Source organism: Giraffa tippelskirchi, chromosome 1, assembly GCF_054371585.1.
Source record: "Giraffa tippelskirchi isolate mGirTip1 chromosome 1, T2T-mGirTip1v1.2.pri, whole genome shotgun sequence".
NCBI classification, from domain to species: Eukaryota; Metazoa; Chordata; class Mammalia; order Artiodactyla; family Giraffidae; genus Giraffa; species Giraffa tippelskirchi.
In genome coordinates this window covers 201,477,158-201,503,389 of record NC_137275.1, presented here as the reverse complement: position 1 = coordinate 201,503,389, position 26,232 = coordinate 201,477,158, and the positions used below count along the sequence as shown (strand labels likewise).

The 26,232-nt window shown below is 40.2% G+C and overlaps 1 protein-coding gene and 1 long non-coding RNA gene across 14 annotated transcripts in view; one reads left to right on the top strand and one right to left on the bottom strand.

The window, feature by feature from the left end:
* Positions 1 to 68: 68 nt before the first annotated feature.
* The window catches only part of ZNF169 (zinc finger protein 169), a 75,888-nt gene continuing 49,724 nt past the window's right edge, over positions 69 to 26,232 (bottom strand). For 6 of the 13 annotated variants that reach the window (XM_081524281.1, XM_081524283.1, XM_081524333.1 and 3 more), the window contains one exon: positions 18,544 to 20,562. In XM_081524281.1, coding sequence (XP_081380407.1) covers positions 19,016 to 20,562 — 1,547 coding nt within the window. In that variant the 3' untranslated portion in view covers positions 18,544 to 19,015. Of the gene's footprint in view, positions 1,067 to 18,543; positions 20,566 to 26,232 lie in introns of those variants that run through there. The other 7 variants (XM_081524273.1, XM_081524276.1, XM_081524336.1 and 4 more) reach the window with 2 other exon arrangements.
* On the top strand, positions 16,546 to 17,122 carry LOC145519587 (uncharacterized). Its single transcript, XR_014063827.1, has 2 exons — positions 16,546 to 16,868; positions 16,969 to 17,122. It is a non-coding gene; the product is annotated as an uncharacterized LOC145519587 (long non-coding RNA).

Sequence of the window (26,232 nt, the reverse complement as noted above, 5' to 3'; positions counted from 1 at the left end):
TCTGCCTTCTCTGAGCCTTCCCATCCTACCTTCTCATCCTGTTAGGCAGAGATTTTAGTCAACTGTCAATTTATCCCATCTGGAACTCAGATAGGGTTCCCAGATATTTTTACTCTCAGGATGCCCTTGTTTGTAACTCCAAATTTTCCACAAGGTAATGTTAGTGGTTCACATCAACCCAGATATAGAACTTAAATTTCTATCATACTTCTTTCAGTTCAGTTCAGTTCAGTCACTCAGTCATGTCCAACTTTTTTCGACCCCATGGACTGCAGCATGCCAGGCTTCCCTGTCCATCACCTACTTCTGGAGCTTGCTCAAACTCATGTCCATCGAGTCGGTGATGCCATCCAACCATCTCATCCTCTGTCCTTCCCTTCTCCTCCCGCCTTCAATCTTTCCCAGCGTCAGGGTCTTTTCAAATGAGTCAGCTGTTTGCATCAGGTAGCCAAAGTATTGGAGCTTCAGCTTCAGCATCAATCCTTTGAATGAATATTTAGGACTGATCTCCTTTAGGATTGACTGGTTTGATCTTCTTGCAGTCCAAGGGACTCTCAAGAGTCTTCTCCAACACCACAGTTCAAAAGCATCAATTCTTCGGCGCTCAGCTTTATAGTCCAACTCTCACATCCATACATAACCACTGGAAAAACCATAGCCTTGACTAGATGGACCTTTGTTGGCAAAGTAATGTCTCTGCTTTTCAATATGCTGTCTAGGTTGGTCATAACTTTCCTTCCAAGGGTCCTTCCTTCATGGCTGCAATCACTATCTGCAGTGATTTTGGAGACCAGAAAAATAAAGTCAGCCAATGTTTCCACTGTTTCCCCATCTATTTCCCATGAAGTGATGGGACTGGATGCCACGATCTTAGTTTTCTGAGTGTTGAGCTTTAAGCCAACTTTTTCACTCTCCTCTTTCACTTTCATCAAGAGGCCCTTTAGTTCTTCTTCACTTTCTGCCATAAGGGTGGTGTCATCTGCATATCTGAGGTTATTGATATTTCTCCCTGCAATCTTGATTCCAGCTTGTGCTTCCTCCAGCCCAGCGTTTCTCATGATGTACTCTGCATATAAGTTAAATAAGCAGGGTTACATAGTATGTGACCATTTATGTCTGACTTCTTTCACAGCATAATTTTCAATGTTCATGCATATTACAGTATAAATTAATACCTCATTTCTTTTTTCTTCCTATCTTTAGTGAGGTATAATAGACAAATAAAAATATATATTTGAGACACACAACTTGATGTTTTGATGTCCACATACATTTTTAAAATAATTGCCACAATCAAGCCAATTAATCTCATAAAATCACCATTTTCTTTATTTTTGGTACGAACACTTAAGATCTACTGTCTTAGAAAATTATAAGTATACAATACAGTATTGTTTACTATATCATTGTACAACAGATTTTCAGAACCTATTCTTCTTTTTTCCTGAAACTTTGTACTCCTTGATCAATACCCGCCCATATTGCCATCCCCATCTCCTGTCAACTATCATTATACACCCCACTTCTATGACTGTTTTGTATTCCACATTAAAGTGATATCATGCAGTATTTGTATTTGTCTTTCTGTATCTGGCTTATTTCACTTAATATAATCTCTGTCAGTTTCATCCATACTGTCACAAATAGCAGGATTTTGTTCTTCTTAAAGCAGGGGTTCCCACCCCCAGGCCACAAACCAGACAGTCTGTGGCCTGTTAGGAACCAAGTCGCACAGTGGGAGGTGAGCGGCAGGTGAGTGAGAGAAATTTTATCAGTTTTTATAGCTGCTCCTCATTGTTCACATTACTGCCTGAGCTCTGCCTCCTTTCAGACCAGCATCGGCATTAGATTCTCATAGGAGCGAGAACCCTACTGTGAACCGCACATGCGAGGGATCTACGTTGCACGCTTCTTTTGAGAAGCCGATACCTGATGATCAGAAGCGGTGATGCTAGTGCTGGGGAGCAATTGCAAACACAGACTATCATTAGCGGAGAGGTTTGACTGCACAGAGACCATAATAAATCAATTGCTTGCAGACTTATGCCAAAACCCTGTCAGTGAGCAGCAAGTGACAATTAAGCTGTGGCAAATGAGTTGATGTACTTTAGTTATACAGCTGCATCTGGTGAAAGGTTTCAGTCAGAATCCAACATTTATTTTAGTTCATGTAGATCCCATCCATTATTTTATTTACCACTTCTGTCCTTGCCTCTTTCCCACACTGTGCACTTGTCTCAGTCACAATTTTTTTAAGCCCAGAAGCTAACCCTAGCCAAAATAAGGAAAAACAAATTTGCTGGGGAGTTTCTTTGAAGGGGAAAGACCCAATGATGAGATGGCAGAAGGGAATAGGACTGCCAACAAAAAGAAAGCTACATTTAAAAGAAAATACCAAGAGTCCTACTTAAATTACAGGTTCATTGCAACAGGCAGTTCACATTCTTCAAGCCTGCTTTGTATAACATGTAGTGGCTGGCTATCCAAAGAAGCTATGAAACCCTCAAGATTGCTTTGTCACATGGAGACCGAGTACTCTGCATTAAAAGATAAGTCTTTGGAGTTTTTCAAAAGAAAAAAAAAATGTGAGCATGAAGAACAGAGCAATTATTGAAGGCCACCACTTCATCAAATGTGTCTGCACTGACAGCATCATTCTTAGTGGCTAAAGCTGTGAGGCCCTTTACTATTGGTGAAGAGTTGATCGTGCCTGCTGCTAAGGACATTTGTCATGAACTTTGAGGAGAGGCTGCAGTTCAAACCGTGGCACATATTCTTCACCTAGGACCATAACTAGATGAATTGATGAAATAGCAGAGGATGCTGAGGATACTGAGGAACTAAAGAGCCTCTTGATGAAAGTGAAAGAGGAAAGTGAAAAAGTTGGCTTAAAGCTCAACACTCAGAAAACTAAGATCATGCCATCTGGTCCTATCACTTCATGGCAAATAGATGGGGAAACAGTGGAAACAGTGGCTGACTTTATTGTCCTGGGCTCCAAAATCACTGCAGATGGTGACTGCAGCCATGAAATTAAAAGACACTTACTCCTTGGAAGGAAAGTTATGACCAACCTAGATAGCATATTGAAAAGCAGAGACATTACATTGTCAACAAAGGTCTGTCTAATCAAGGCTATAGTTTTTCCAGTAGTCATGTATGGATGTGAGAGTTGGACGGTGAAGAAAGCTGAGTGCCAAAGAATTGATGCTTTTGAACTGTGGTGTTGGAGAAGACTCTTGAGAGTCCCTTGGACTGCAAGAAGATCCAACAAGTCCATCCTAAAGGAGATCAGTCCTGGGTGTTCATTGGAAGGACTGATGCTGAAGCTGAAACTCCAATACTTTGGCCACCTGATGTGAAGAGCTGACTCATTTGAAAAGACCCTGATGGTGGGAAAGATTGAGGGCAGGAGGAGAAGGGGACGACAGAGGATGAGATGACTGGATGGCATCACTGACTCAATGGACATGGGTTTGGGTGGACCCCGGGAGTTGGTGATAGACAGGGAGGCCTGGCGTGCTGCGGTTCATGGGGTCGCAAAGAGTCGGACACAACTGAGTGACTGAACTGAACTGAACTGATTGAGGTACAGTTGTTAGAGAGGATTAATGAGTCACTGTGGTATGCAACCCAGGTTAAGTCTACCGATGTTGACAGCTAGGCAAGAACACTTGTTTTTGTGCAGTTTCTCAGGAGGATGTGCATGAGGATATGTTATGTGCCCTTTAGTTGCAAACGAACACCACAGCTGCAGAACTATTCAAGTCTTTGATTGATTATGTATTAGGAAAACTGAATTGGTCATTTTGTGTCTGTATTTGCACAGACAGATGGAGTAGAAAATGGCAACCCACTCCAGTATTCTTGCCTGGGAATCTCATGGATAGAGAAGGTTGGCAGGCTATGGCCCATGGGATTGCAAAGAGCTGGACACAATTGAGTGATTAAGCAATCATGCGTGCATGCACAAACAGAGTGGCTGCCATGACTGGATGACTTTCTGGTTTCACTACTACGGTCAAAAAGGTCACTTCTTAATGTGAGCCTACGCACTGTGTCATGCATAAAGAAATACTATCTAGCTGAAAAATGTCACCTGAACTTAACAATGTTTTTCAGGATGTGATTAAAATTATCAACCATATTAAAATACATGCTCTTAACTCACATCACACACCTCTGTGAGGAGACAGACACAGAGCACACATGTCTTCTCTTAAACACAAATGTGAGATGGTTTTCTAAAGGTAGATCACTGGCTAGAGTTTTTGAATTATGAGAGCTTCTCCAAATAATTCTTTTAGAAAAACGGTCACCACTGGCAGCATATTTCACCGACACAGAATGGACCACAAAACTTGCTCACTTGTGTGACATATTCAACCTGCTCAATGAACTCAATCTGTCCCTTCAGGGGAGCATGACAACTTCTTCAAGTCACCAGATAAAGTGGCTACATTCAAAGTCAAACAGGAGTTATGGGGTGAAAACTTTGGTTTTTCGTTTTGGGGTTTTTTTTTTTTTTACATGTTTCAAACATTAGCAGAGATTTTGAAAGAGACTGAGCCAGGGGCTTCTTTCTCCCAAATGGTGCATGATCACCTATCTCAGCTTTCAAAAGGGTTTGAGCATTATTTCCCAACCACAAATGATCCCCAAACTGGGAAGGAATGGATCTGCAGCCCATTTATGAATAAACCAGGTGAATTGACTTTGGCCATGCTAGAAGAGGATCAGTTGCTTGAGATCACAAATGACAGTGGCCTTAAAAGTATGTTTGGGGAAGTTAAGGGCTCTGGCCAGCATGTGGGGATGAGAGGATCCCTCAGCCAGGCATGTCTCTGCTTCTCTGGGGGCACAGCATGGATGATGGCCTGTAGGGTCCCAGGTGTGCAGGTGGTGAGCTTAGGTGGCAGCAGCTCAGCAGAGCACCTGGACGCATTGGTGAAGGACAAGGTGGTGGTCTTCCTCAAGGGGATGCCAGAGCAGCCCCAGTGCCGCTTCAGCAATGCCATGGTGCAGATCCCACAACCTACAATGTGCTAGACAACCCCCAGTTCCCACAAGGCATTAAAGACTATTCCAACCAGCCCACCATCCCACAAGTGTACCTCAACTGCAAGTTCATGGGGGAGGCTGTGACATTCTTCTGCAGATGCACCAGAACCGGGGACCTGGTGGAAGAACTGAAAAAGCTGGGGATCTGCTCTGCCCTCTTAGATAAAACAGAAGACCAGGACTCAAAGTGAGGGTGACTGAGCCAGGAGCCACTGGTGTCAGAATCACACTGCCAGAGAAGCCTTACCAATTCTGGTCTTCACTATTCAGATGACTCCTTGTGCTGATACCTCCAGTGTATAAGCAACTGGGTGATTTTAGTGTGTCTGATGTTTGGGCAAGGAATATCCTATCACAAATGTAATTGTAACCACTGGACTGTCATAATCAATGTTGTATTCTAAGATTGCTGTAAACAAAATTCCTTCTTATGTTGTTCTTTGCTCTTTGACTGATTCAGGAGTAAACCTAGGAGCTTTTGAATCATTGTCATTATTCAGGACATACTTGCAGAGGCAAGTATGTCAGTCTGCAAAGATAATTTATACCCCCTCCCCAGTTTTTTGTAACTTGTTCTGTTAAGAAAAATAATGGACAAGGAAGACAATGAGATAACTGAGGTGCTTTTTTAAAAATAAACTGCCCACCCAGAGGAGGGAGACAGTATGTTTGAGACAACTTCAAATCTCTATACATTCTGGATTAAAGTCAAGACAGAATATACTGAGATTGCCACAAAAGCACTGAAAAGCCTGCTTCCATTTCCAACATCCTATCCTTGTGAAGCAGGGCTTTCTGCAGTGACAGTGACCAAAACAAGATCGTGGAGTAGACTGGACATAAGCAACACACTTTCAGGGGTCTCTGTCTCCCATCACCCCCAGAGAGGATCATCTAGTTGCAGGAAAACAAGCTCAGGGTTCCCACTGATTCTACATTATGGTGAGTTGTATAATTATTTCATTATATATCACAATGTAATAACAGAAATAAAGTGCATAGTAAAGTGTAATGTGTTTAAATCATCCTGAAACCATCCCCCACTCAGCCTGTGAAAAAATTGTCTTCCACAATATTGGTGCCAAAAAGATTGGGCACTGCTGTTTTAAAGGTTGAATAATATTCCATTGTGTACAGGCATACCTTGGAGATATTGCATGTGTGGTTGCAGACCACAAAAATAAAGTGAATATTGCAACAAAACACTCCACATGAATTTTTGGGGTCCCCAGTGCATATTAAAGATATGTTTATACAATATTGTACCCTGTTAATGTGCAATAGAATTATGTCTGAAAAACCAATGTACATACCGTAATTTAAAAAAAACAGTTCTTAGTTTCAGTAGTCTTTCCTTTTGTATTTCTAGTCTTTTTCATTTATAGCTGCCTTAATTTTTATTTCCTTCTTTCTGATAACATTTAGCTTAACTCATTGTTTAGTTCCTTGATGTTCTTGTTGTTGTTGTTAGGTTGCTTGAGAGCTTTCTTGTTTCTTAATGTATACTATTATCATTATAAACTCGCTTTCTAGAACTTCTCATAAGTTTTAGTATGTTGTATTTCATTTTTATTTGTCTCAAAATATCTTTCCAGTTTCCCTTTGATTTCTCTTTTAACCCTTTTGTCATTCAGGAACATGTTTTCTTAATCTCCATATATTTGTGATGGGCTTCCCTAGTGGTTTAGCAGTAAAGAATCTACCTGTAATGTAGGAGACATGGATTTGATTCCTGGATCAGGAATATCCCCTGGATAAGGAAATGGCAACCCACTCCAGTTATTATTGCCTGAGAAATCTCATGAACAGAGGAGCCTGCCAGGCTACAGTTCGTGGGGTCGCAAGAGTTGGACATGACTTAGCAACTAAACAACAAAAACAACATTTGTGATATGTCTGGCTTTCCTACTGTTATGGATGTCATATCATTGTGGTTGGAAAAGAAAGTTAGAGTAATTTCAATTATATTAAATTTGTTAAGACTTGTTTTGTGACCTAACACATTATCTATCATGGTGAGCATTCCATGTATGCTTGAGAAGAATGTGTATTCCAGGAGTATTGGATGAAATGTTCTGCATATGTCTGTTAGGTTCATCTGATCTGATGTGTAGTTTAAGTCCAATATTTCCTTATTGATTTTCTTTGGGGATGTTCTGTCCATTGTTGAAAGTTGGGTATTGAAGTCCCACAGTATTATATTGCTGTCTATTTCCTGCTTCAAGTCAGGAAATAATATTTGTTTTCTATATTTAGGGTACTCTGATGTTGGATGACTAAAAATTTATAATTCTATTAATATGTCCTCTTTGTAAATTTATTCTTTATCATTATGTAATGACCTTCTTTGTCTCTTACGACAGTGTTTGACTTCAAGTCTATATAATTATAGCTATCAAATCTATATAATTATAGCTATCACTGCTTTCTTTTATTTCTCATTACAATAGTGTATCTTTTTCCATGCCTTTACTGTTATTAAAGTTGAAGTGAGACTCTTGTTATCATTGTACAGTTGGGTCTTGTTTTTTAATTCATAAAACAACTCTAAATTTTTTAATGGAAGAATTTAATCCATTTGCATACAGAGGAATTACTGATCACTGCTGATGGTGATTGCAGCCATGAAATTAAAAGATGCTTACTCCTTGGAAGGAAGGTTATGACCAACCTAGATAGCATATTTAAAAGCAGAGACATTACTTTGCCAACAAAGGTCTGTCTAGTCAAGGCTATGGTTTTTCCAGTGGTCATGTATGGATGTGAGAGTTGGACTATAAAGAAAGCTGAGCACCGAAGAATTGATGCTTTTGAACTGTGGTGTTGGAGAAGACTCTTGAGAGTCCCTTGGAGTGCAAGGAGATCCAACCAGTCCATCCTAAAGGAGATCAGTCCTGGGTGTTCATTGGAAGGACTGATGTTGAAGCTGAAACTCCAATACTTTGGCCACCTCATGCGAAGAGTTGACTCATTGGAAAAGACCCTAATGCTGGGGAGGATTGGGGGCAGGAGGAGAAGGGGACGACAGAGGATGAGATGGTTGGATGGCATCACCAACTCAATGGACATGGGTTTGGGTAAACTCCAGGAGTTGGTGATGGACAGGGAGGCCTGGCGTGCTGCAATTCATGGGGTTGCAAAGAGTTGGACACGACTGAACAACTGAACTGAACTGAAAGGTTTTTGATTCTTTGTTATCAAGAGGCTTACATACAACATCTTATATTTATGACAGGCTAAGATGATAAGCTTAATTTTGAAAATTAATACATACAAAAGATCTACATTTTTACACTCTCTTCATTTTATGCTTTTGATGTCACAATTTACATCTTTTTATATTGTGTATTTATTAACAAAGTATTGCAGTTATAGTTGTTCTTGTATTTTAACCTTTAAAGTTTTAAGAGATTTAACCATTACCATCACAATATTATTCTGAATTTAACTATTTATTTGCCCATGAGCTTTATACTTTCGTATGCTTTCCTGTTCCTAACTTACATGCTTTCATTTCAGATTAAAGAACTCCCTTTAACAACTTTCATATACGCTCCTTCAGCTTTTGTTTGTTTAAGAAAATTCTCTGTCTCTCCAATTCTGAAGCACAAGTTTACTGGGTAGAGTATTCTTAGCAGTTTTTTTTTTTAATCATCCCATTCCAAATGGCCTGGAACATTCCTGCTGAAAAATCTAATAGGCTTAATGAGGATTCCCTTGTATAAAGTCACTTTTCTCTTGTTGCTTTTAAGATTCTCTCTTTAACTTTTAATAATTTCATTATAGTGTGTCTCTGGGCAGATCTCTTTGAATTAATCTTGTTTGAAGTTTTTTGGACTTCCTTAATCTGGATATCTCTTTCTTTTTCCATATTAAGGGAGTTTTCAGGCACTATTTCTTTGAATATGCTTTCTGCCCTTTCTCTCTTTTTTCCTTCTTGAAGACCTAGAATACATACATTGGTTCACTAAATGGTGACCCTTAAGTTATCTTTGCTTTCTTCCATTCTTTCTTTTTGCTCTTTTGACTGGATGATTTCCACTGCCTTGTCTGATTCTTTCTTCCACTTGATTTAGTCTACTTGTGAACATCTCTGTTGAGTTCTTCATTTATGATGTTTTTCATGTCTATGATTTATGTTTGGTACTTTTTAAAAACATTTTCTGTCTTTTTGTTGAAATTCATACCTTGTTCATGCATTATTCTCCTGACCTCAATAAGCATCTTTATTACCATTATTTTGAACTCTCTATTGGGTAAAACACTTACTTCTACTTCATTAAGGTGAGTTCCTAGAGATTTGTTATTTTGTTTGAAACATCCTCATTTTTTTTACTTTACTTGATTTTCTGTGTTGGTTTCTGTATAAAACAGCCACTCTTCCCAGTATTGACACATTGGCCTTGTGTAGGAGATCAGCCTGGCCTGAGCTCCTGATTGTCTCTAGAAGTTCTGTGATCAAATTCTGTCTTTTTCCTTAGTGGCTTCCCATAGTTGAGGGTGTGCCAATACTCATCAGTGTCCCCAAAGATGTGGGAAACATTCTTATGCCTGTTTAGGCTCCTGGACCCTTTAACTCCCTGATGCAAGTTAATTGGAAGCCCAATTATCAGGCAGGAACTGGGAAAATCAGGACATTATATATGCAGTCTATCGTTTATCAAGAAGAATCCAGGAATTGGGCATTTTTGTTTATTTACTTTTTGCTGAACCAGGGGAAATGATTGCTGCAAGTGCTTTTGTGTCCAAATAAAATAGCCTTTGATTTCAGTGGTCCCAGGGACTCATAAATGATGAGCCCTATCAGCTCCCAGAGCTACATGATTTGGGGGCTAGTCCCTTGCGTGGTAGTTGAAAATTGGGGTGTGAGATGTGTGGACAAGCTTTCAGGAGTGAAAATGAACACCTGGCCTTACTGTTGGAGCTGAGGGAGATAGCCCACCAGCTTTACCAGGCTTACAGGAGGATCCCAGTCAGCTCCTTACATGCAGGCTGAGTAGAAGCCAGAACCACAGGCAGCTGCTAGAAAAATATACAAATTCCTTCCAGGGGCTTACTGGGAGATGGGCATTTTTGTTTTCTCCCTCCATGCTGAGCCTGGGTGTATAAACCACAGGGAGTCTTCAAGCATCCTTTCAAAAACTGTTTCTTTGCTACAGTACTGTAGGATTTATGAATGTAAGCTCCACTGGCTTTCAGAGGTAGGTTATTTTGGAGTCTACCCCTCAGGTGGCAGTTTTAAAAGTCAGGATTGTAAACATGTAGAATGTTCCTTCTAGGGACATGCAGGAGATTTGATTTCATTGTTGGAGCAAGATGGGGGGAGAGGGCAGGGTAAGTACCCACTGGCTCTTTGAAGCTCTGGGGAGGATTCAGCTCAAATGCAATCTGCTCCCTCTGCCCTAAGCTTGAGGAAATAGCCACAGGGAATGCTCAAGCATCTAATAACAATTGCTTCTTTGTTTGCTATAACACTGTGGGACTTGTAAATGGAAGCCCTTTGGTGTTGGGAGCCGTTCTGGAACTACTGCGGGGTGACAAAGTCACGACACCAATCAAGAAGAAACTGCAAAGCGTTTCTCTCCAGGATCGGAACCTTTGCTCCTTCCTGTTTCTATGCTTCTGTTGTAGCTAGCTGTGTTTCTTTCTCTCTGTTGGGAGCCGTTCTGGATCTATTGCTGGATGACAAAGTCACGGCACCAATCAAGAAGAAACTGCAAAGCGGTTTCTCTCCAGGATCGGAACCTTCCCTCCTCCCTGTTTCTATGCTTTTGTTGTGGCTAACTCTGTTTCATTCTTTGATGGCTGGAGTTGTAGGGGCTTCCATGATGAGATCATGAGAGTTCAATAAAAACAAATATGATCCCTTGCCCCAGAGAAACATTCCAAAAATGATTAAACCTACTGAGGCCCCTGACTGGTGGGTCCCTAACATTCAGCCAGGGAATAAGGTCATGATCATTTGGAAAACAAGCCCTAAGCCTATTGTGACCTGGCCTCATGAGGAAATTGTTATTGATGACTGGAAAACTTGGGTCATGTAGCAGGGAAAGTTACAGAAACTAAGCCAATTGCCTTTTCCCCTCAAAATCTAAGCACAAACAGAAAAGATATATATAAATTGTATTGTAAATAGTATCTAGGTAAACTGCAAAAGATTTCCCCTTGCCAGAAATAGTCTTGTGGTATGTGGGTAGATGGTAAACAAGCCACCACTGACAATGGCTGTACTATGAAAAACTTTGCCCTTAGCCATCACTATAGTTTTTAGTCATTGAAGCAAGACGCTGTACTCACTGTAGTAGCAGGCTGTACAAAATAAACAGATGGAATAATATGATTTATAGATTATGTTTTAGTAAAATAAAAACAGGTTTCTGGGTAAACATGTAACCAAAATGTGACAATAGACTAGGAAAAAACTTTTAACACATCTTAGAATCAGGGGATGTTGATCTAAATGGAAAAATATTGTAAGAATCATTACGTAGAAGATCATATGCTATATAAATAGAGACTAAAGCAATAAAGAGTGTGGTCTTTAGGCCATCAAAAAAAAAAAAACTCTGTCTCTTTTCCTTTCGCCGACGCCGTTCATCCCTTGGGGACCCCTGGACCAGCTGGAGCGGGACTCCGGCACTTTAGTCCTCAGAGCTAGATGATTTGAGCGCCCATCCCTCAGGTGGCAGGCTTAAAATGTGGGGCATTAGAAATGTGCCCAAACACTTTACTGATCAAGAAGGGGCTGGGAGTTGATGGTTTCAGAAAGATTATAAGGCATTATTCTGGGGTGGGGTTTATAGTGAGTATCTCGTCCTTCACTATACATTTTCATGTGGATATTTTCTCAGTTGCCCAATGTGTAGGAGTCACTCAAGCAATTTCTAAATTTCTCTCAGAGGGAACTGCTCTGTGTGTAGCTGTAAATTCAGTGCATCCATGGAAGGAGGGGGGATTCAGGAGTCTCTTGTGTCACACTCTTGAGGTACCTGTTGATCTTTTCTCAGAACCAACTCTTGGTTTCATTGACTTTTGTTATTGTTTTTCTGTTTTGTTTGTGTATGCCATATTATTTCTTATTTTTTCCCATCTGCTGGCCTTGGATTAAGTATTTTCTACTTTGTTAAGGCATACTGTTTTCCATAGTGGCTGCACTAACTTACATTCCCACCTACACTATAGGAGGGTTCCCTTTTCTCCACATCACCTCCAGAAGTTGCTATTTGTAGACATTTTAATAATGGTTATTCTGGGTGGTGTGAGGTGGTATGTCATTGTAGTTTTAGTTAGAATTTCTCTAATAATTTGTGATGTTGAGCATCTTTTTATGTATTTTTAGACCATCTGTATGTCTTTGGAGAAATATCTCTTTAGATCTTTTGCCCATTTTTTGATTGGGTTGTATTTTTGATGTTGAACAGCATGAGTTATTTGTTATCTTTTGGAGATTAATCCCTTGTTGGTTGCTTCATTTGCAAATATTTTCTCCCATTCTGAGAGTTGTCTTTTCATTTTGTTTACAGTCTGCTGTATAAAAGCTTTTAAGTTTAATTAAGTCCCATTTGCTTTTATTTTCATTACTCTAGGAGGTAGGTCAAAAAAAGATCTTGCTATGATTTATATCAAAGAGTTTCCCGCCTGTGTTTTCCTCTAAGAGTTTTAGAGTATCCAGCCTTAAATTTAGATCTTTAATCCATTTTGAGTTTACTTTTGTGTATGGTATTAGGGAATGTTCTGATTTCATTCTTTTACATGGAGCTGTCCAGTTTCCCTAGCACCATTTATTGAAGAGACTTTTTCTTCCCTCATTTATATGCTTGCCTCCTTTGTCATAGATTAGGTGACCGTAGATGTGTGGGTTTACCTCTGGGCTTTCTATCTTGTTCTATTGATTTCTTTCTGTTTTTGTGCCAGTACAAAATAATTTTGATTACTGTAGCTTTGTAGTATAACCGGAGGGCAGGAAGCCTGATTCTTCCAGCTCCATTTTTCTTTCTCAAGATTACTTTGGCTATTTGGGTTCTTTTGTGTTTCCCTGCATATTATAAATTTTTTGTTCTAATGCTGCTAAAAAATGCCATTGGTAATTTGATAGGGATTGCACTTGTATTTGTAGATTGCTTTGGATTGTGTAGTCATTTTGACAATACTAATTCTCCTAACCCAAGAACATGGTATATCTCTCCACCTATTTGTCATCTCTGATTTCTTTCATCAGTATCTTATAGTTTTCTGAACACAGGTCTTTTGCCTCCTTAGGTAGGTTTATTCCCAGGTATTTTATTCTTTTTGATGCAATGGTAAATGAGATTGTTTCCTTAATTTCTTTTTCTGATTTTTCACTGTTAGTGTATAGGATTGCAAGGGATTTCTGTGTATTAAATTTGTATCCTGCGACTTTACTAAATTCATTAATTAGCTCTAGTAATTTTCTGGTGGCATCTTTAGGGTTTTCTACGTATAATATAAGTACATCTGCAAACAGTGAGAGGTTTACTTCTTTTCTAATCTGGATGCCTTTTATTTCTTTTTCATTTCTGACTGCTGTGGCTAGGACTTCCAAAATTAGATTGAATAATAGTCTTGTGCTTTCTCTGCATCTATAGATATGATCATATGTTTTTGGGTTTTTTCCAGTTTGTTAATATGGTGTATCACATTGACTGATTTGCATATATTGAAGTATCCTTACATCCCTGGGATAAACCCCATGTGATCATGGTAAATGATCCTTTTAATGTGTTGTTGGCTTCTGTTCGCTAGTATTTTGTTGAGGATTTTTGCATCTATGCTCATCATGGATGAAATTGATCTGTAATTTTCTTTTTTTTTATGATATCTTTATCTGGTTTTGGAATCAGGGTGATATTGGCCTCAAAGACTGAGTTTTGGAGTGTTTGTCCCTCTGCAATTGTTTGGAACAGTTTGAGCAGGATAGGTGTTATCTCTTCTCTAAATGTTTGATAGAATTTGCCTGTGAAGCCATTTGGCCTTGGACTTTTGTTAGCTGGAAGATTTTTTTATCAGAGTTTCAATCTCAGTGCTTGTGACTGGTCTGTTCATATTTTCCATTTCTTCCTTGTTCAGTCTTGGAAGGTTGTACTTTCTGGGAATTTGTCCATTTCTTCCAGGTTGTCTATTTTATTGGCATATAGTTGCTTGTAGTAGTCTCTTATTATCCTTTGTATTTCTGCCTTTTCTGTTGTGACTTCTTTCTCATTTCTAATTTTATTGTTTTCTCCCTTTTTGCCTCAATGAGTCTGGCTAATGGTTTGTCAATATTATCATCTCAAAGAACTGGCTTTAGATCTATTGATCTTTGTTAATGTTTCCTTCATTTCTTCATTTATTTCTGCTCTGATATTTATGATTTCTTTCCTGATACTAACTTTGGGGTTTTTTGCTCTTCTTTTTCTAATTGCTTTAGGGTTTTGTTGTTTTTCTAGTTGCTTTAGGTATAAAGTTAGGTTGTCTATTTGATGTTTTCTCATTTCCTGAGGTAGGCTTTTATTGCTTAAACTTCCCTCTTAGCACTGCTTTTACTGCATCCCTTAGGTTTTGAATTACAATGTTTTCATTGTCATTTTTCAGTATTTTTTTAATTTCCTCTTTGATTTCTTCAGTGACCACTTGATTATTTAGAAGTGTATTGTCTAGCTTCCATATGTTTGTGTTTTATATAGTCTTTTCCCCCCTATTATTGATATCTAATCTTATTTTGTTGTGGTCAGAAAAAAAATGCCTGATACAATTTCAATTTTCTTAAATTTACTAAGGCTTGATTTGTGACCCAAGATGTAATCTATCTTGGAGAATGTTCAATGTATACTTGAGAAAAAAATGTATTCTACAGTTTTTGGATGGAATATATTAAAAACACCAATTAGGTTCTCTGGACCAATGTGTCATTTAAGGCTTGTGTTTCCTTATTAATTTTCTGTCTGGATGATCTGTCCATTAGTGTGAGTAGGGTGTTAAAGTCCCCCACTATGATTGTGTTACTGTCAATTCCCCCTTTTAGCATTCCCATGATAGCATTTGAGGTGCTCCTATGCATATATAATTGTTATATCTTCTTCTTGGATTGATCCCTTGATCATTATGTAGTGTCCTTCATTATCTTTTGTGATGATCTTTATTTTAAAGTCAATTTTATCTGAGTATTGCTACTCTCCTCTTTTTTTGACTTTCATTTGCATGGAATATCTTTTTCCAGTCCCTCACTTTCAGTCTGCATAGGTCCTTAGCTCTGAAACGGGTCTCTTGTAGACAGCATATATAGGAGTCTTGTTGTATTCATTCTGCCAGTCTGTGTCTTTTGGTTGGAACATTTAATCCATTTATGTTTAAGGTAATTCTTGGTATGTATGATCATATTAGCATTTACTTTATGGGTTTGTGTTTGTTTTTGTAGGTCTTTTCTATTATGTGTCCCATCTAGAGAAGTTCCTCTAGCATTTGTTGTAAAGCTGGTTTTGTGGTGCTGAATTTGCTTAATTTTTGATTGTCTGTAAAGCTTTTGATTTCTCCATCAAATCCAAACAAAATCCTTGCTGGGTAATCATGGTTGTAGGTATTTTCATTTCGTCACTCTAAGTACACCCCTTTTGCCTTGAACAGTTTCTGCTGAAATATCAGCTATTAACCTTATGGGCATTCCCTTGTATGCTATTTGTTCTTTCCTTGCTGACTTTTAACATTTTTGCATTTAATTTTTGTTAGTTTGATTAATATGTGTCTTGGCATGTGTCTCCTTGGGTATACCCTTTATAGGACTCTCTGGATTTCCTGGACTTAAGCTAGCTGTTTCCTTTCTTATGTTAGATAAATTTTCAACTCTAATCTCAAATATTTTCTCATACCCTTTTTTTTCTCCTGGGACCCCTATAATTTGAATATTGGTGTACTTAATGTTGTCCCAGAGGTCTCTGAGATTGTCCTCATTTTTTTTCATTCTTTTTTCTTTATCCTATTCTGTTTCAGTTATTCCCATCATTCTATCTTCCAGGTCACTTATCTATCTGTTCTTCTGCCACATTCTGCTATTGGTTCCCTCTAATGTATTTTTTTAATTTCAGTCATTTTGTTGTTCATTGCTGATTGTCTGTTATTTCTTCTAGGCAAACATATCTTGTATCTCTTCAACCCCTAACTGTGTCTCCATTTTAACACCAAGACTTTGGATCATCTTTACTATCATTACTCTGAATTCTTTTTCAGGTAGACTGCCCATTTCCTCTTCATCTGTTTGGTCTGGTGGGTTTTTACCATGCTCCTTCACCTGTTGCATGTTTCTCCAATACTTTGGCCACCTGATGTGAACAGCTGACTCATTAGAATAGACCCTGATGCTGGGAAAGATTGAAGCAGGAGGAGAAGGGGACGACAAAAGATGAGATGGTTGGATGGCATCACAGACTCAATGGATATGAGTTTGAGCGATCTCCAGGAGTTGGTGATGGACAGGGAAGCCTGGTGTGCTGCAATCCATGAGGTCACAAAGAGTCAGACACGACGGAGTGACTGAACTAAACTGAACAACAATGATCTCTTGCCTCTCTGGCAGGCCAAGCTTTTTCCTAGACTTCCTCAAATATGCTGTACTAGGCCCCTCAGACTGTCTTCAAGGTAGTCAACCCCAGCCTTCTCCCTGGAGTCTGACCTCTGAAGCCTAAGCCTTGATACCCAGCCCTCACTGGCCATGGTCAGTGTGCATACGAGTGTCTCAGGATGGGAAGTGCCGGTGCAAGCGTCTCAGGCTGGGAACCCCTAACTCTCCAATATTTGGACATAGGGCTTATAAGGAGGTAATTAAGATTAAACAGTGGCATAGGATGAGGTATTTATCCAATAGGGCTGGTGTCCTTATAAGAGTAAGAGATACCAGAGCTCACTTTGTCTCTCCAGCAAATGTACAGAAGAAAGCCTGCATGATGACACAGCAAGAAGGCAGCCATCTGCAAGCCAAGGAGAGAGACTTAAATAGAAAACAACCCTGTCAACACCTTAATGGACTTGCAGCCTCCTTAACTGAGAAAATAAATTTCTGTCACTTAAGCCATTCCAGCCTCTGGTATTGTAATGGCAGTCTTAGCAAACAAATACAATTTTGGTACTGAGGGTAATATCTGAAAATATGGAATAGCTTTGGAACTGGGTGATGGGCGGAGGCTGGAAGAGGTTTGAGGCTGTTGTTATAGGCTTGTTATAAAAAGCCTGAATTGTCTAAAAGAGACTGTTGGTAGGACTATGGACATTAAAAGTGATTCTGATGCAGTCTCAGAAATAAGGAACATATTACTAGAAATTGGAGAAAAGACAATCCGTGTTATAAAGTGGCAAAGAACCTGGCCTGTGTTTCAGTGTTTTGTGGAAAGGAGAAATTGTAACATAAGTGACAAATTTTTAGCTAAAGAGATTTCTAAGCAAAGTGTTACAGGTGCAACCTGGTTTCTCCCTCCTTACAGTAAAATGTGAAAGTAGAAAGCTAAATTGAAGGAACTGTTAAACAAAATTCTGAGAACTAGAATTCGGAGATTTGGGAAATTCTCAGCCTATGGATATCCATGGTGCAGAAAATGAGAAGCATGTTCTGGAAAGAATACTATGGTGTAGTTAGACATGGCTTAATAAAGAGTTAAGTTTGGAAGCAATCAACCATCTCAGATGTAGAATTAAAGGTGACATGCTGCTGCTGCTGCTAAGTTGCTTCAGTCATGTCCGACTCTGTGCGACCCCACAGACGGCAGCCCACCAGGCTCCCCCGTCCCTGGGATTCTCCAAGCAAGAACACTGGAGTGGGTTGCCATTTCCTTCTCCAAAAAGGTGACATAGATGGGACAAAATGAAGGCAGGCTGTTAAGACTTCTGGGATTCTACAAGAAGGGAGAAGAGAGCTAACTATCTGACTACATTATCCATCAAGAAGAGGAAAGAATGACCCAAAGGTGAAACAGAGACCAGCAGGTATGCCATTTCCAAAACAGGCCCAGACAGTAAAAGTCTGGGGAGCCAGTATGGTTCTTCCATGGTTTCAGTGGGCCATACACCTATACCGTACCAGCCAGACCAGAGGGCAGAAGATACAACCAGAGGTCATTCTCACGCCTTAAAAACTAATAGAATTTGCCTTGTAACGTTTTAAACTTGCTTGGGACCAATCAACCCTTTGCACTTTTAGAATGGGAATGTGAATCTCTGCCTGTCCCATCATTGTATTTTGGAAGCAAATAACTTGTCTGGCTCACAGGTTCACAGCTGGAAAGGATGAAATGTACTTCTAGTCTCATCCACACTCGACTTAAATAAAACTTAGGTGAGATTTTGAATGTAGAGATGAAGTTGAAATGGGCTAAGACTTTTGCAGCTGTTAATTTGGGGTGAATGTATTTTGTACTTGAAGAATGTGAATATAGGGGGTCCAGAGGACTGAGTTGTTAAGACTGAATTGTTCCCCCAAATTAACACATTGAAGTCATAACATAACACATAAAGCTGACTTTATTTGATGACAGGGCCTTTACAAGGTCATAGGGTGGAGCCTTAACCCAGTATGGCTGGTGTCCTCAGAAAGAAGAGAGAGAGTTACCAGGAAAGTGCACACATAGGGGAAAAAAAGTCCATTTCAGGACTCAGCAAGAATGCAATCATCTGCAAGCCAAGAGGAAAGACTTCAGTAAAAACCAAACTGCCTACACATTGATCTTGGACTTCTAGTCTCCAGAACTATGAGAAAATAAACTTCTGTTCTTTGAGTTACCAAGTCTGTTGTATTTTGTTATGGCAGCCCTGGCAAATTAAAACTCATTGCCAGTCCAGGAAGTAAACCATAAATCAACTATCTTATGATCACTGAAAAAATGCAACATTTTTTTCTCAACTGCATTTTAAGGGAGGTGGAACATTTCCTAGTGATTTCTGCCACCTAGACACTCATGGGGAAGGAAAGGAAATGTCAAGAGAACAGCTCCTGTGGCAGCAGGTGATGGCCAGATTTGGTTTTCCTATGCCTGTGGAGGTGAGACTTCTGGCTAAAGCCACGACCACACTCCCTGCACACATATGGCTTCTCTCCTGAATGTGTCCGCTGGTGTCTGATGAGGGCTGACTTGAAGCCAAAGCCGCGTCCACACTCATCACACACACATGGCTTTTCTCCGGAGTGTGTCCTCTGGTCAGAGGTGAGTTGGATCTTCAGACCAAGTCTTTGCTCACATACTCCATACACATCAGCCTCCTCCCCTGAATGTATCCTCTGGTGTCTGGTAAGAAGTGACTTGAAGCCAAAGGTACGTCCACACTCGGGACACAGAAAAGGCTTCTCCCCTGTGTGCGTCCTCTGGTGTCTGATGAGGGTAACCTTCTGACCAAAGCCACGCCCACATTCAGAGCACACATAAGGCTTCTCACCTGTGTGCGTCCTCTGGTGGCCCATGAGGGACACTTTCTGGCTAAAGCCACGCCCACACTCAGAGCACAGGTAAGGCTTCTCCCCTGTGTGTGTCCTCTGGTGTCTGATGAGGGTGACTTTCTGGCGAAAGCTGTGCCCACACTCAGCACAGACATAAGGCTTCTCGCCTGAGTGTGTGACCTGGTGACTGAGGAGCAGTGACTGCTGCCTGAAGCCACGCCCACACTCCAGGCACAAGAAGGGCCTCTCACCTGAATGTGAGCTACGGTGTTGATGGAGTGATGCCTTCTGGCAAAAGCCTCTTCCACACTCTGGACACACAAAAGGCTTCTCTTCCAAGTGTGTCCTCTGGTGCAGGATGAGGGCGATCTTCTGGCGAAAGCCTCGCCCACACTGCTGACATACAAAGGGTCTCTCCCCGGAGTGTATCCTCTTATGGTTAGTTAAGGAGGATGTATACCTGAAGTGCCGCCCACACTCCCTGCACACATAGGGCTTTTCCCCTGAGTGCTTCCTCTGGTGTATGGTGAGGGAGGACTTCCGGCCAAAGCCTCGCCCACACTCTCTACAACTATACGGCTTCTCTCCCGTGTGCGTCCTCTGGTGTTTGACGAGGTCTGACTTCTGGCAGAAGTTTCTGCCACATTCAGGGCACACATGATGCTTCTGGAGGCTAAAGAGGCTTGATTTTGTGCTAAATCCTAGTCTATAGTTTTCACATATGACTGCTCCAGATTCTGAGATGTTTGTCTCTGTCAATACTGCATCTGCCTCATCAGAGATCATCCCCTGGTCTATCCTTCCACTGCTATTGCCTCCCTGGTCTACTGGCTGACCTTGAGATGAGCTGAAAAATGCCCTTGAAGTCCCACTCAGCCGCAGCCTCCCAAATACAGTGCCAGAGCCTTCTCTCTCTCCATCTTCTGCTTTGTCATTCAAGCAGCTTGGAGCTTCTAGTAGGAAGTGGCTTTCTGCAGATGAACCTGGGAAGATCTGAAGGGAATGACCACAGAGCACATATTGATGGAGGATCTGTGGATTGGAAAAAGTCACTGGGCAGGAGAGACAGGGCTGGAATTCTGTTCTTCGTTCTGCTGGAGAGAAAGTGTTAGTCAAAATAACCACAGGTATCTTGTGGATGGTTAACACTTGTCTAGCTCTCATTCCTCAGATGCTCCCACACAAAGACTTCCTACAAAGACCTTCCTTCCAACCCATGGTGACATATTAATGCATATCTTTTACAACACATAAAACCTACATAATGAGCTAGCTCTAAGTATCAGCCCAGCTTAAGGAGTTTTAAGAAAGCATCACAGGCAGCTCTAGCCCTATAAATCACTGCCATCAGTTATTCATGTGCCTCCAATACAATTATCCTACAAGCCACAGTCATTAACACCAGTGTAAACAATATCTACAAACATATGCTTTTACTGAGAGTTAAATACATAGCTTATTACAAATTTCTTTAGGGATTTTTCCTATAAGAAAGGATGGAGTCAAAAAAGGGAGTCACTCTACAGTTGGACTATAAAGAAAGCTGGGTGCCGAAGAATTGATGCTTTTGAACTGTGGTGTTGGAGAAGACTCTTGAGAGTCCCTTGGACAGCAAGGAGATCCAACCAGTCCATCCTAAAGGAAATAAGTCCTGAATATTCATTGAAAGGACTGATGTTGAAGCTGAAACTCCAATACTTCAGCCACCTGATGTGAAGAACTGACTCATGTGAAAAGACCCTGATGCTGGGAAAAATTGAAGGCGGGAGGAGAAGGAGACAACAGAGGATGAGATGGTTGGATGGCATCACTGACTCAATGGACATGAGTTTGAGTAAACTCCGGGAGTTGGTGATGGACAGGGAGGCCTGGCGTGCTGCAGTCCATGGGGTCGCAAAGAGTTGGACACGACTGAGCGACTGAACTGAACTGAACTACCTAATGGAGGCAGTATAGAGGACAGGTCAGAGATCCATGTGGGAAGTGAACCGGAAGGTGTTTCCCCGGTCCTAAACAAGTATTTCTTAGAGGATTATGTGCTGGGTCCTCTAACACGGTGTGTGGCGGCAGTGAAACACAGAGACATAATTTAGGCCTACAACCCCTTAAATGATTTTGGCTCCCGGTGACCCCAATCAATCTAAGACCTGCTCTTCTCAGTGTTTTGCTTTTTTTTTTTTTTAATGCAAATTGTTGTAAATAGAAACTTTCCACCTAAAATAACTTTTGCAGATATCAAATTTGGATGCCTTGTTCTATCACCCTGCTTCTATCCACCTGAAGCTGATGAAAAATACCATGAACCTTCAATAAACTCAGTACACCAGGCCTTTCCAGACATACATGTTTCTTTCTTCACCAGTCAAAACTGAGATGTATTTCATGAACAATCAACAACATTGGTCAGCAAACTACAGCCAACCGTGTGTTTTGTAAGTAAGTCTATCGGACACAGCCACATTCAATCTTTATGTTGTGTCTATAGCAGCTTTCACATACAAAGGCAAAGGTGACTAGTTGCAACAAAGAACATAAAGACTACAAAACCTAAAATATTTAGTATCTGACCCTTTTACAGAAAGTTACTCATTCTATCTGTCTAAGATGCCAGCTTTTAATACTAACAATAATAGCTACCATGAAAGCCCTTCCTAACACTTAAAAGGCCCTACACTTCCTCCTCAGCAAACTATTCAGTAAACTTCACTGTGTGTGTGTGTGATGCTAAATCTAGAGGATCCTGTGAAATAGCCCTGACTAATCACTCGTAAGTGCTGACCCTACTGGACTTCCAACGAAAGTGAATATCCTTTCAGTCTTTGCACACAGTTCTGGCCATGAGGGGTCCCACCATGGTTGGTCTTTAGCTCAGCCCATTGAACCGTGAGTGAGTTTATTTTGTTAAGCTAGGCTGTCCACATTTTCAAAACTCATGGCAGGCATGTACATTTCTGGCTAGCAGTTTCCAAGAAATACTTCTGTTGTAATTCTAAAGCTCTGACAGCTGAGTTTTCAGTATTGCATTATTGTCTCCTTGTCTATGATCTGTCTGTGATGGGAAGAGAAAAGTAGCCACTGCCTTCTCCTTGACCTGTTTTACTCCCAGCTGGGCATAAAGTCTAAGGCCAGTGGTAAACTACTTCACTACAGGTATGCTGTTCAGTGTCTTTTGTATTACATACAGTGGCTGATTTAAATACAGTTAACGCTGTCCTTATGGGAGCCTTAGTCTCTACTAAGGCTGTTCACTCATCATCATTTTTGTGCCTATCTAGTAATGTGACGGGAGAAGGCAATGGCACCCCACTCCAGTACTCTTGCCTGGAAAATCCCATGGACGGAGGAGCCTGGTAGGCTGCAGTCCATGGGGTCGCTAAGAGTCAGACATGACTGAGCGACTTCACTTTCACTTTTCACTTTCATACATTGGAGAAGGAAATGGCAGCCCACTCCAGTATTCTTGCCTGGAGAATCCCAGGGACGGTGGAGCCTGGTGGGCTGCCGTCTATGGGGTCGCACAGAGTCGGACACGACTGAAGCGACTTAGCAGCAGCAGTAATGTGACAAATTTTAACTAAAAGTGATTAAGAGTTACAATGTACACTTTGGCTTTAAGCATCCAAGTTCCTCAATAAAAGAAGAAATAAAATTTTACCATGGTAATTCTTTTCAGTTAATCATAAAAGTTTCCAAGATATTAAAAAAAATTATCAGTTTATAAACTCTTTTATAACCTACAGCTACTCTCATGCCAATTGATTTTTCAGACCAATAAGTATTTCAACAACTGTTCATGTTGGGATGTTCAACAAACATCCCAAAGGAAACAGAAAAAAAATCCATGCCTAATGGCTTTTAAAGAAATTTTTCCTTCTGCAGCTGTAATTGTAAGGAATAAAATTATAACAGTGAGTTAAACAGATGCCATAGGTACTGGATTACAATAGAAGAAAGAATGCTGTGCATTCACTGCTTTTAAACAATTTAAAGAATTTTAAGACTCGGTCCACATGTGAAAAAAGGGAACACATTTGATAAGAATCTGAATTAATCTCTGGAAACTAGACAACTTTCATAATATGCCATCTCCATGACTTTAAGACAATATAAAAGAAATATTAAAATATGTGACAGTTAATTTCATGCATTAACTGCTCTGGCCACAGGTTGCCCAAACATTCAAACACTATTCTGGGTGTTTCTGTGAGGGTGTTTTTGGAAGACTTTAACACTTAAATAGGAAGACTGAGTAAAGCAGTTGAAGGCCTGAGTAGAACAAAAGACTGACCCTCTCCCAAGGTAATACTCAAAATCCTTCAAGTTAGGCTTCAGCAGTACATGAACCGAGAACTTCCAGATGTACAAGCTGGACTTAGAAAAGGCAGAGGAATCAGAGATCAAATTGCCAACATCTGCTGGATCATAGAAAGAGCAAGGGAATTCCAAAAAAATATACTCTGCTTCATTGACTACATTAAAGACTCTGACTGTGTGGATCACAACAAACTGTGGAAATTCTTAAAAAGATGGGAATACCAGACTACCTTACTTGTCTCCTGAGAAACCTGTATGCAGGTCAAGAAGCAACAGTCAGAACCAGACATGGAACAACAGATTGGTTCAAAATTGAGAAAGCATTAAGTCAAGGCTGTATATTGTCACCCTGCTTATTTAACTTACATGCAGAGGACATCATGGAAAATGCTGGACTGGATGACTCATAAGATGTAATCAAGATTGCCAGAAGAAACATCAACAACCTCAGATATGCAGATGATACCACTCTAATGGCAGAAAATGAAGAGGCACTAAAGAGCCTCTTGATCAGGGTGAAAGAGGAGAGTGAAAAAGCTGTTGAAAAACTCAACATTCAAAAAACTAAGATCACAGCATCTGGTCCCATTACTTCATGGCAAATAGATGGGGCAAATGTGGAAATAGTAACACATTTTATTTTGGGGGACTCCAAAATCACTGCAGACAGTGACAAAATTAAATGACGCTTGCTCCTTGGAAAAAAGCAATGACAAACCTAGGCAGTGTATTAAAAACCAGAGACATAACTTTGCTGACATCAAAGTTATGGTTTTCCTAGTAGTCATGCATGGATGTGAGAGCTGGACCATAAAGAAGGCTGAGCGCTGAAGAACTGATGCTTTTGAACTGTGGTGTTGGAGAAGACTCTTGAGAGTCCCTTGGACAGCAAGGAGATCAAACCAGTCAATCCTAAAGGAAATCAATTCTGAATATTCACTAGAAGGACTGATGCTGAAGCTGAAGCTCCAATACTTTGGCCATCTGATGCGAAAAGCCGATTCACTGGAAAAGAGTCTGATGCTAGGAAAGACTGAAGGCAGGAGGAGAAGGTGGCGACAGAGAACGAGATGGTTGGATGGCATCACTGACTCAATGGACATGAGTCTGAGCAAACTCTAGGAGATAGTGAAGGACAGGGAAGCTTGGTGTGCTGCAGTCCACTGGGTCTCAAAGAGTCGGACATGACTTAGTGACTGAACAACAACAACTACCAAATAAGAGGGAATTCTTACAGGCTAACTACCTTCTGGCTGGGACATGGGAGGGTGGGTGGTAGAGAGGAGACAGATGGAGCTGTTTTTGCTTTTCCTGCTATCACACTTGATCTGAAATAGTAGTTCTTCCTGGGTGTTGAGACTGAGAGCCTGAGAGAACCACAGGCTCTTATATGTCTTCATTTTGCTAACTGCAGATCTTGGAACTTCTCAGCCTCCATAGTCACATGAGCCAATTCTTTATAATACATCATGTGTGTGTGTGTGTGTGTGTGTGTGTGTGTGTGTGTGTACACACATACATCCAAATGGTTCTGTTACTCAATAACCCTAATACTGATTTTGATACCAAAAAGTGGGATGCTGCTATAGCGAATACCTAAAATTTGTGAAGTGGCTTTGGAACTAGGTGACAGTTAGAGGCTGAATGAGTTGAGGTACATACTAGAAAAAGCAAGAAGAGACTGCTGGTAGAAATATGGATGATAAATGTGACTTTGCTGAGGACTTAGAAAGGAAGAGAGCTGGAGAGAAAGCTTCTATCAGAGGATATATAAACTGACTAATCTATAGTACAGAGTTTCTAATGCTGAGCTTTGCATATGTAGAATAAATTCCATTTGGGCATGGTGTGTAATTCTTTTTAAATATGGACTGTTTTTATCACTTGTGCAGGTTCGGGGACCCACCACCAACTTAATTACTTTAAAAATGTACTATATTCAGATTTTGTCCCATCCTGTATCCATAGTATTTTTCAAAAATTCACTCATTTCATATAAGGTGTTAAACTTGTTAGTATAAACTTGTTCATAATATCCCCTTAGTATCCTTTTAAAGTATCAAGAATATGTAGTAACTTCCCCTTCACTCTTGAATTATTTATGTCTTCTTTTTCTCTTGATTAGTCTATGTAGCAATATATAATTTAGTAGCAATATATAATTTTGTTTTCAGACATTCAATATTTTCTTGGCAAATTTTTCTGCTAATAAAGTGTTATATTTCACAGATTTTTGCTCTTATTTTCTTTATTCCATTCCTTGCACTCACTGTGCACTTACTTTGTTCTTTTTATAGCTTCTTAAGTCACTGATCATAGACCTTTTCTAAAATAAGCACTTAAGGCTATAAATTTCCTTCTAAATTCTGCTTTAGTTTGCTGAGATGAATTTGAAAAGATTTAGGTAGTGGCTTGTAAGAGTTGATGTTGGTAAGATGTAATTTCTA